Source organism: Apis cerana, linkage group LG16 (genome assembly GCF_029169275.1).
Source record: "Apis cerana isolate GH-2021 linkage group LG16, AcerK_1.0, whole genome shotgun sequence".
In the NCBI taxonomy this organism is placed as follows: domain Eukaryota; kingdom Metazoa; phylum Arthropoda; class Insecta; order Hymenoptera; family Apidae; genus Apis; species Apis cerana.
Window position 1 is genome coordinate 1,898,894 of NC_083867.1, and position 12,746 is coordinate 1,911,639.

Consider the following 12,746-nt stretch of genomic DNA (forward strand, 5'->3'; position numbering starts at 1 on the left):
AATATTATATAATATTAAATAATAAATAATTTAATAAGTATTAAATAATGCGAATATTATATAAATATTAATTGAAATATTATTTTATTATATTCTATTTATTATTATTATAAATAATTGGTATTACTTAAGCTGGAAAAAAAATTTTTTAAATAAATAATTAAAAATAAATATTTTTATTTTTTCAAGTGATTAAATTTTGCAAATAAACTTTTGAAATAAATAATTTTATTAAAATATAAAAAAATAATATTTTAATTAACATTTAATTAATATTTAATTAATATTTAAATAAACATTTTCTAATCTTGTCTTTTTATAATATGATGTAGGTATTAAAGTCATACTATTTATATACTATTGAATGTTGTATTATATTATATAAAAAAATATACAAAATGTACAATCTACATATGTATATGAACTCAATACAATATCTTTAATTTTTAAATTAAAATTTATATATCTTTTTTTCATTTCATTATTTTCTATTTTTGAATCTAATAAATCATAAATATTATTTTAAAATGCTATTTACGATAAAATTAATTTGCAATTTAAATATTAACGAAATAGCATTTTAAAATATTATTTAACATAAGCATAAAATTAAATAATATGCTACAAATAGTGACATATCTCAACTTTACAATATAACGATTTATGGCCTATTGCAAATTGAAAAATAAAAAATTCTAAGATTATAAATAATAATAAATAATAAAAACTATATGAAGCGCTTTATAGTTTGAAGAATAAAGATGTGCACAAGTAATTTAAAATTTAAATTCTTAGATATTTGTAAATAATAAATTTAACACTATAAATAAAAATATTAATTTTAAAATGATTCATATGGCCAAAATTAATTATAATAATATTTTAAAATTATATTAAATTCAAATATTAAATGAAATAGTAATTGCTTGTGAAAATATTTGTGAAAATACTTCAGTTTTGTAATATTTAATCTCAAATTATTTAAAATTTTTTTCAATCTTAATTATTGTCATATATTGTATATCATCAAAGTCATTGCACAATGAAAATATCCATATGAAAATTATAATATAAAAATTTCATTCAATATATATTATATCAAATAATACGACACTTTGTAATGTATAATATAATAAAAATATAAGAAATAAAATAAAAATGAAAGTTTAATATAGTAATGTTTGAGTATAATAATAACAAAAAATTTATACATCTTAACTGATGATGATATTCAAGGTACTAATTATTTAAAATAAACTTTATATAAATCTATCTCTATATTACGAAAACAAAAAACACTAGCGACATCTATGGTTGACTAATGATGACTGAAGATCTATAGTAACAAACGTGTTAATCGGTCAACTCGTTTATCGCGTAGCACAAGTCGACAATTGTTTCATCAAGCTTTGTTTGCCGTGGCCGAGTTCACGGGAACAGTCACAAGCTTGCAGCAAAGAAAACGTATACGCGGTGAATGAAAAGCGCATTCTTCCTCCTCGGGGAAGATGCATTTTCTTCGCGTTTCTGACCGCTTTGGAGATATATGGAACAACACGTTAAAGGACGACGCTGTAAAAGCGGTCGTGGCAGACCGTGGAAAGGGGACATATAGCTCTCGACTTTCTTTTTTTTTTTTTCAGTTCTGCAGTTGTCTTTCAACCGCGCAATGAAATTTTACGTTGCGAATGCAGCGCCCTCATGCTTCGTACCGAATACAATCGTGTTGAAATATAGGTATACTCGAGGTTTTGCGGATCAGAGATCTTATTGGCGATCGAACAAAACGTAACGAGCTGCGGCAAAAATTGAAGAGCAATCTTGCAGCAATTTTAGCTAAATTAGAAAAATACTTATAAAATTAATGTTTTAATATTAATCAAAAAAATAATTGAATGACTATTGATAAATCTTTAAATATTTTCTTTATTTTTTTGATTATAATAGGCAAATAATTTATATAATTTACGTAATTTAAATATTCAGACTTTATGATATTTTGATCCGAATTTTTTAAATATGGAACTATCTTCTATTTATATCAAAATGTTTTTTTCTCTGCGAAATCTTAAATTCTTTTATCGAATTAATCATGCATTCAGTCGGATTAGAAAAATTAATCAATTGTTAAATAATTGTTTTATGACACGTTGATAATATTTATCGTGAATTCGATGTATCTACGATATATTTGATATGATTAACATTACATTGCATTATGTATAATACGATAGTATAACAAAAATATATCTTAACTTTTTCAAGCATTATTCCATGGGATACATACGATCCAATATAATCTTACATATATGGAATAATATACAATTCATATATGTATTATTTCATATGGATCTTTATAATATATCTGATTATACATAGTGATTATATATAAAAAGTAGGGCATTGATGATATATAGGATATGTTTTATTTAAATATTTTTAAAATATCTAGTGAAATATCTTTTAAAAAAAGAATGTTGTACAATATAAGAATATAAGAATAAATATAAGAATATTTTTAATTAAAAATTGGCATAATATAATGGCATAATATAATGCATATTGTGATATTTATAAAATTTTTTTATTTTTTTTATTCAATATGTATATTTTGATTTGTATGTTGTATGGATTTTAACCAAAATAAAAATAAATTTTTTGAAAGTTCTGTTATCGTAATTGTTTTAAGTATTTTTCTTATTACAATTGTGTATATTATTATAATAATTTTCTTTTCCGTTATTTCCTTTTACTTATTATTATAAATAGTCATAAGAAAGTAAATTATATGAATATAATGGACGAGCATATAAGTTTTGGCCAAAAATTTAAATATAACTACAATTCAAACACGTATGTTGTAAAAGTATCCTTGTTTTATTATAGTTTCATGTTAAAATATACTAAATATACTCCATTAATTATTAAGTAATGAAAAATTATGAAAAATATAATTACATATACCTATAAAATTTCATGAATGATTGATAGAATTTTCAGGAAAGTATAAAAAAATAATTTTTTTTATTTTTTTGATATACTGTAATATTAAGTATAGAAATTAATTTAGATTTTTTTTGTTAAATTGTTCAAAATTAGAACTTAAATACTTGCATACATATTATTATTTATTATATATTATTTGATCAATTGTGTATTATGATTTGTAATTCAATTGTTATAATTATTTCAATCGTTTCAATAATTACATATTAGAACTTATTTTAATTTAATCACTACTTGCTATCAAACTGATTCACAAGGGAAAAATTGTTTAATAATCTTTTTATTTTTAATCAAAGATTTTTCCATTTTATTCTATTTTATTTTTCTAATTTGATTTTATTTTATGTTAGCTTTATTCTCCATTTAGATAATTTCAAACCAATTATCAGATCAAAATCATTATTAGAAAATTTGAAACTTGTCTGAAATAAGTTCGTTAAACGTAATATCTATTATCTTAAAAAAATAAAATTATCTTTATGCCAGAAAATCATGCCACAAAATATGCAAATTTTTATTTTTGAGTAATTAATTAATTAAAAATTTTTAATTTTTTCTTTAATGTGATATATTGTATTATTTTTTTATTCTTAATTTTTAATAATTCAAATTATTATAAAATAATATTTTATCATTAAAATTGAAGTCTAATACTGATATTTTAAAAGTTTTCAATAATTAAAGATTTCAATAATTAATTCTATTTTATATATAAAGTATAAATTTTCATAAATTATTAAATTGGATAAATTGAATATAATATAAACAGAACAATATAGTTATTTTAATAAATAATTATTGTAAAAATGTAAAATAATATATATTAAAATTATAAAAAATAATTCTTTACAAATAAATCTAAAAAAATACTGAATTAATTTTTACATATCTATCATTAAAATTAACATTAAATTTCAAACTTTATTGTTAGTACAGTAAGTACTCTAATTTGTTTTTTTAATACCATTTGCTTGTCTTACTTTTGCTTTTCCCTTATTATAATACTATTTTCTCTCATTTTTTGAAATTAAAAAACCAATTCTTTAAATAAGGCCATAAATATAAAGTAGAAATTTTACATTCTCTGTAGAATTAAACCAAAGATTTGTATCGACTTTTTTGTACAACAATAAATATTTTTCAATAACTGCAATTTACAATACACTATATCAAAAATGATACCAGAAAAAAAATAATTACGCATAATTATAATTTTTTAATTTCATAATTGAAAATATATTTCTTTGCATATGTGTAAAATAAAAATAATAAGAGAAAGGCGAATCGAAGATGTTAGATATTCTGTTATAATAGGAAAAAATTTTTAATTAAAATTTTTAAATTTTAATAATCTGATACATTTGATAATCCGTAATATTAATTATAATTTATGTTATAATTATTATATTTATTTTAATTATATTTTATGATTATCATTTACACATATATATTTATGTTATTTTTTATTATATTTATTACGTTTATTATTTTTATTATGTTATATTTTATATTATGTTTTTTTTTAATTATATTATTATAATGATTTCAAATAATTTCAATCAAAGTTTTTAATGTATCGTAATTTTATTTAGATTCTTAAAATAATGAGTAGAATTTTTTATTAATGTTAATTAATTGATATATTAATTGATAATAAATATTTTCGATTAAAAATAAGAATAAAACGATTAAAGTAGGAATATAAATTCAATTAAATTTCAATCGTATTTTAGTATAATTTCATTATATTATTATGATAATTTATATTGAGAAAAAATTATATAAATTTAATTTTTTTGCAAGCTAATACGATTATTGTTATTATTTAATTCGAAAAATTTTAGAAATTAAAATTTCTTAAATCTTGTTTTTAAGAAAATAAATAACATTTAAAAAAAATAATCATTTTATATCTCGAAAGTTTCGAATTTCGAGAATTTCCAGAATTTCAAGACAATCGAGATATTACAATTCGATTAAAAAGTTGACTGAATATTTAAACTCATCTAAAGACACGAAGCGGTATGAAAAAACGACAAAAATATCGCAACGTGTAGGTACTTTTTTTATTCGTCCTTTATTGTCTTTCGTTCATTCCGAACGAATAACGCTGCAACGCCGTTCAGACCTTGTGTCGCGGCGAATCTTCCAAACGATTTATCGTCGTATAGTCGTTTATAGATACATAGGAGGCATGCAAGAGAGTGAAAGATCTGTTGCACTTACCGGTCTGCCCTTTTCCCAAGGTCTTTTCCAGTCGATAAGGACCAACATATTGATGGGTCTCCTGGGTGTTGGACCCGACGGGGCTCTCCTTGCCCTGCATCGTCGAGCCACTTTCCTCCTGGTCCGCCAGGTTGGCTAGATTATCCTAGAAAAACAGGTTTGCCGACAAGGAACTTCCTCCTAACTTCCTCTTCCGCCACCCGCCCACCCACCCAGCCAGCGTATCGGTCTCTTGCTCCTTTCCTTTCCTCTTTTACTTCCTGCTCTCCCTCCTTCTCCACTATTTCCTTCTTCCTTTTCCACCAGCCTTCCCTTCCGCTTTTTCTTTTTGTCCACTCTTTTCTCTCTCTTTTGTCCTTAATTTTCGTCACGATCAATCCGTGACGAAGCGTCGTATCGCGTCGTATCGCGTTATCCACGGCATGGCGCGATCGGTGGCGTGATCGCTGTCGTGAACGGATCGTCGAAGGGAATAATTGTCCCTTCGACGAGAATAAGGGGCACGATCGATCTCGATATATATCGAGAAATCGAGAAATCACCTGGAAATTTGCCACCACCACACGATTGTCGCACATGCACGCACTGTCACTCGCGCGACCGGCCCCTGATCTTCTGCGGCTGCCTCTTGCGGATCCTTTTCATGATGGGCGGCCGATTCACCAAGAAACAAGAAAGAAGAGAATTCGTACGAGTACGGAGGAATAGTATCGGCAGTTCGATCACGAGGTGGCGGTTCTAGTAACATGGGGTAGGCTCACGTGAATGGCTCGACCACCACCGGCTACTCTACTCGAAACCAAGTCACTCCTCGACGGAGTCGCGCTCGGCGCCATTGCAACTCCATCGAACCACTACGAATTACACTTAGGTCGACTCCTCACGAGTGCACGAGTTCCACGATCCGCTCTCTCGACTCCGCGAAACGTTTATCAATCAACTCTTTGATGATTGTCCGTTCAGAAAGATTGGATGCGTTTGTTAATCACGTTAAAATCGAAATGATACGGATATTTCGACCACTTTCGTTTCGAGATCGTTCTTTGCAATATAAGACATTCCTTCCTGAGTATAATTGACGTCCAGCCACCATGAGAGAAAAGTACGAAACTCCCTTCACTCCGCAAGTACCTCCACCCAACGCGCACTCATGCACCACCACCGATATGTCACTATATCCGGCAGCAACCAAAGCGAGATTCCTTTTTTGATTCACCGAGCGACGAAGGTTCGATGGGAGCTACAATTGGATGAATTCGAACGATATTTCACTTGGGCACGGTTATACGTTCGTTTCGAGAGACTCGCCAATTTATTAAAGATATTTCGTTTAGTCGTTTCATCAACGATTCGGCCCTGTCGTTCGCGGATGACGGAGCTGACAACGAACCGCGGCGCTCCCAGTTCGATTACGTGTTACACGGGGGCCGACAGAGGGGGTAAGCTGCGCGCGCATCTCCAAACCCGTCACCACCCCTGCAGGCACCCTTTCCTCGATAGTGGGTGAATCGGTGGTGCGTAGCAAAAGATTTGAGTCTCTTCGAACGTGTCATGGAATGAACAAATCGTTTTGAATATTTTGATTGGATGAAAGATAGAACTTATTTTAAATAATGAATTTGAAAATTGATTATATAAATATTTATGGTATTACTTTTGTTATCAAAATAATATGATGACACATTAATGAAAACGATTTGAATTTATTTTTTAATTTTTATATATATTATTATTTATAATAAAAATGTTATATTTAATTCAAAACATATTATAGAAGAGATTTATTCTATTATAAAATGATTATTGATCAAATTGTTAATTCTATGTAAACAATCTCTTGTCAGGAATCTATAGATTTGTAAATAACGGAATGTTGATTAACGATCAAGAGTATTGAAATAAATTAATGATGTAATCGTCGAATATAATTAATTCGTTAACAGTTACATATAAGAATTTAATGTTTAAAAGTTTTTTATTATCTTTTTATAAATTTGAATATTTAATATTTTATTATATATATATTCATACATTTAATTCTTGTACAATTTAATTTACCTAATCATTTTAAATATTTTCGTTTATTTGCCGATTCATTGTTGTTGACTCATCGGTTTATGATAAGTATATAAGTTACGAAACAAATTGTTTGCATTTGATAACGCAGATTGGAATAATTTAGAAATATTTCGCTAGAGATACATAGAATTAACTTACAATTAGTTGTTTCTTATTTATTTAGCGCATAATGTTAATACTTATAGGATGAACAAAAATAAAACGATCGAAGCCATCACTAATAACGAGGGAGTTAAAGCTTTGATTCTCTCGGTTTAACGTACATGGTAGGCCATGGCTCAATGTATTCTCGTCGGTATCAGGATGGTCACTAGAGGTTTGTGTCTAAGGTAAGAAGTAAACGAAATTTTCGATCGATTCCCAATTTTTCGTATCATTATATATTCATTTAAAAACCTATTTAGTCTTTGTTGAGAATGTGTGCATGTATAGAATAATAAAAAGGAATGATTCATGACTTATAGTACAAAATGATAAAAGAAACAATCAAATAAATATGCATAAAAAATTATTATTATTATTATTATAATAAATATTATAATAAAATTATAATAAATATCCTAATAATTATAAAAATTATATTAATATTTTCAAACCTATGAACAATTTTTTAGTTCGATTACAATGATTTTTTTTTTAAAATTAATGTAATATCTAAAAAATAATATATATTTTTATAATTATTTATATTATTTTAGTATACAAAATTATGTTATATATTTTTTTATTTTATTAACAATCTCTAAAATAATTTATAAATTTTAATTAATCGCAGTTTTCAATTTTTCTTAATATTAAATATTATTTATCATGTATATTTCATATATTTTTCTGCTAAATTGTTATAAAAAATTAATATAAAAAATATTAGAAAAAAATTTTTTTAAATTATTTGAAATTAAGTATTTAATCATTTGAAAAATAATTTGTTTCTCAAATAAGATTTTAAAATTTGTAAATATTATTATTTCAAATAAATTTATTTTTTATTTTATTTGAAATAATTTTTTTTCTTCTTATTTTTATTACAAATAAAAAATACAATTTAATTTTGAATAATCTTTAATAAATTGGCAATGAAATTACAAAAATTATCATAAAAAAATTGATTACTTATATATTTTATTATGTATAAAATAATTATTAAATATTATTTCTGATTTTCTTCAAATTAAAAGAATCTTTAGTTTTCAGAGAACCTTCCATGTCAAAACATTTCACGATGTCAAGGATCTATTTACAATCTGTAATTGCGTTTTCCTCAGAACAGATTTCCATCGGATGGCGCTAAATAGGAAAAATAAATTGGACTCGTGAGAAATCGTACAGAGCGTATCACCTTTTTTTTTCAATAGAAAATGAGTTTATCGAGAAAAATCGATCATCTCTGGAAAAGAAATCATCACAAACACGATTACACGATACCATAGATTGTAAATTGATTTTTGCTAACCTTCGATTTAATCGAGTAAATGTAACAGATTCCAATTTTAACATGTAAATTTCGCAGAAAAGCGTGGAAACGTTATTTTATAGGGCACATGGAGCGTCTTCCGTTACGATCGAAGTTAACTCGAAAGTTATATCGACGCGATGAATAATTCATAATGGAATTAGACAGGTTAAGTCAGACGGTTTGGCTGGTCGGATGGTGATTAATCATTTAACGAATTAATTATTTAACGAAATCCGTCATTCTAGCCCTTGTCTCAGCCTGCTTATACATTCAACCGTTGCTTGTCTCCTTGCATTCTAATCGTCACTGAATAAATTTTACGGTTTTAATATATAATATTCATATTAAGATAATTATATAAGGTAACTATATAGATAACTATTCTAAATCTTTTTAAATGATTTCATCATATTAAATCATTTTACAAATAATATCTATTGAAGAAAATAATTTTAGTAAAAATATATGATATAGTAGAATCTCTATACTAGAATTATCCAAATTATAATAATATTTCATCAATCTAAATTGTGCATTATTTCTATTTGCAATAATGTAAACAGACACTTGTCACAGTAATAAAAATAGAATTAAATTTGCAATTCTCATATTCTGGTTATATTATATATATTATATATATATTCATAATAGAATGTTTTAAAAATAAAAGAGGTTAACTGCAACTTTCCTGATTGAACTAATTTCAAGCAATTTGTAAACGATATCGAAAACTAATTGTTATGTTAAACTAATTGTATGTTAATTATTGAAACGAAATCGCAATGCTTAAGTAGTAAAACTACTATAGAATTAATAAATGAATTGTCAACATGTCATGAAAAAGTTTCGAATAGTAGAATCAGAATTGTTCGATTCAAATTGGATCGAATCGGATTTTCGAAAATATCTCGAGATTTAAGACACTGAATTTCCGAGATCTCTTTATTTAGCTTTCACTCAGTTTCTAAACACTTTAAATTCATGATTGAATTCAACAAAATTCGGCTCGATATATGATTCGGATTCTCGAAATCTCGTTCATGCGTCGTGAGATACTTCGGAGAAGCCCGATTCGATCCGATCTAACCCGAACAATTTTGACCTCGACCCGGCTTGAAAATATTATGTTTTAATAATCTTAATATAAATCCATTAGGCATTTTAATCCATTAAGCACCGAGCAATGACAATAATATATTATTGAAAAATATATGCAGAATAAATCGTATATATTGTTATATCAAGATACAAAAAATATATTTGAATATCGAATATAATTTTTATTCGTGTATTTTACAATTAGACGGAAGAAATAATCGTTATATAAAACATGTTAAATACGTATATGAAAATTTATAATTGATATTAAAAAATTCCAAAATTAATATTAATTATTAATAATATTATAATATACATAATAATATTAATATTAATATTAATAAGATGCAAATTTAAATTTATAGGTGGAAATGTAAATTACATCTATTTGTAGTTAATTAATTTTAATAAAAAATTGAATCATTTTAATGAATATTTAATTGAAAAAAATTTCACTGTTAAGAAATTAGATCTTATAAAATACAAGAAGATTAATTTTAAAAAACTGATCAATTTCTTTTGATTATAACTGTAAAAATGAAAAAAGGAACCCCAAAAATGCCATTGTCGAGAAACGCTTGAGGCAATCCTATTTCACGTTGAATTCTCTTTGAGGAAGACGAAATACTTCCGATTGAAAAATTATATTGCATAAGCTGCAAGAAAAATGAGTCAATTTAAAAGACGAAAGAGAAAAGTTTTTTTCAAAGATATTCGAAAATTGGAATGAAAAAATTAAAATTGAATAATTATTTTTAAATAATAATTTTTTTTAATCTTTAAGATTTTACAAAAAATAGAAGTTTCTGTAAAATTAATTTTTACATAATTTAATTAGTTTTTTTAATATTGCTTTAGAAAAACTTTTTTTAAAATTTTTTTAATTTTTTAATTTTCTTTTAAGCATGTATTTAAATAACTATATACATTTTCTGAAATTTTAATTATCTGTACTATATACATGTATTATATACATATTATTTATATTATTTATATCAATTATAATATTTTTACTTTTCTATTGTTAATCAAATAAATATAAATCAGTTTCAAATATAATTTCTTTTAATGACTTTTTTTCTACTTTTACAGTAATATATATATATATATATATATATATATATATATATATATATATATATATATATTTTATATTAGCCTCATTATATTATCATTTATTTTATTTAAAAAAATCTTTAAAAAATCTTTCATTTAAAAATTAATCATTTGATTCAATAGGAATATAAGTATACATATAAGTATACTACACTATATGTATATATATTTAATAATATATGTATATTTTAATATATTATATAAATAAAAAAAGTAGAAATATAAAAATGTAAATTATAGTTTTAATAATAATTATTATATTTATATTATAAATTTAACATATTTATAAATTTATCAGCATTTCAAAATGAGCAAATTAAGAATAACAATTTTCTCTAATCTATTTAAAATCTAATCCGAATTTTTTCATCCAGAATTATTTTTTTGTAATAAGAAACATTATTCACTGAAAACATTATAAAATCAACAAAAATACTAAAGTAAAACTGAAACCTGAATTTCTCGATTCAAATTCAATAATTTTAATATCTCAATTAATATTATAGAAAGCAACTTTGTTCGCTATTAAAAATCAAAGAGAATTTCCTATTCATCATTCTTGAAATGCACGCTAGAAAGATCGAAGGTAGTGAGAATCTATTAAACGCGGTTAACCCCGAGCTAAAAGAGAGAGAAAACGGTCTGGGAAGAGAATAGAGGAGAATAGAGGAGGAAAGAAGAGAAACGAAAAGAGAGAAGAGGAGCATTTAACGGAGGCACTTTTCTCGATGAGACGTGCGTATAAATATGCAAGGTAAATTACCCTGAGCGTTATGGCGCGAACTACGACCGAGGACACCTCGTGTGTAAAGGGGTACGAATATGATATACAGGGTGTTAATATATTCAGAATAGATTATCCTTCGAGAATCGATGTAGAGGTCAAAACAAGATGCAAAAATTGCTGTACAAAAAGATCGATTATTTATCAAGTTGAAAGTAGTTCGCGTTAGACGAAGCAAGATAAAGATAAAACCGCCTCGCTCTATCTTCGTGTCACTTCATTTAAGGCGAATTTAAATTGTTCATAATTTAATAGATAAGTTTCAACGTTTTTATAAGCAAATACTGTTTAAAAATATGATTTTACTTATTTAAATTATTATTTTGTAAATATTATTTTGTTTAATAATTAAATTATGGACAAATATTATTATATTAATATTAATATAAATTTTGCGAAAAATTAAATTATATACAATAAAAGTGACTTTAATATATTATATCATATTATAAAATGAAATTGAAATTAAAAATCTATTGAAATATTACTTTTTTATATTTCAATGAAGTATTCATTTCAAAACAGTATTTCTATAAAATATTTATTTGAAATATTATTTTGAAACAAAGTTTATTCTCCAAAATTTTGTGTCATTCATATTCATTTTTATTTATTTATTTCAAAAATCTATTTTCTCTTCGTTTTAATTCATTCTCTTCATTTCTATAATATAGAATTATTAATATAATATAGAAATAACATTTTATACTTTCAAATTTATATAAATTTATATGATCATTTCAATATTATTTTTTATTATTATTATACAATATAATTAGCAAATTATATTAAAAAAAATTATTAACTCATAATCTTTGTTTTATGTTTATTAAATATACAAGTATTTAGATAATTTAAATAATAAATACATTTCAAATAAAAAATCAATTAGACAATATCATTCTACAGAAATGATTTTTGGATAATCTATTGTTGTTAATTTTGAAGTACCTAATCATTTTCTATATAAAAATAATTATA

The 12,746-nt window shown here is 24.5% G+C and overlaps 1 protein-coding gene and 1 long non-coding RNA gene across 7 annotated transcripts in view; both read right to left on the minus strand.

The window, feature by feature from the left end:
* Positions 1-5,455, minus strand: part of LOC108000463 (serine/threonine-protein kinase BRSK2) — a 57,582-nt gene extending 52,127 nt beyond the window's left edge. For all 5 annotated transcript variants that reach the window (XM_062086329.1, XM_062086326.1, XM_062086328.1 and 2 more), the window contains exon 1: positions 5,233-5,455. In XM_062086329.1, the coding sequence (XP_061942313.1) occupies positions 5,233-5,332 (100 nt within the window). In that variant the 5' untranslated portion in view covers positions 5,333-5,455. The remainder of the gene's footprint in view (positions 1-5,232) is intronic.
* Positions 5,456-8,357: 2,902 nt separating this feature from the next.
* LOC133667462 (uncharacterized) lies at positions 8,358-10,071 on the minus strand. Of its 2 annotated transcripts, none has more exons than XR_009833000.1 (2): positions 8,765-10,071; positions 8,358-8,598 (listed from the first exon to the last, which is right to left on the minus strand). It is a non-coding gene; the product is annotated as an uncharacterized LOC133667462 (long non-coding RNA). The 2 variants fall into 2 exon arrangements; XR_009832999.1 differs by having other exon boundaries at positions 8,358-8,698.
* Between the last annotated feature and the right edge of the window lie 2,675 nt (positions 10,072-12,746).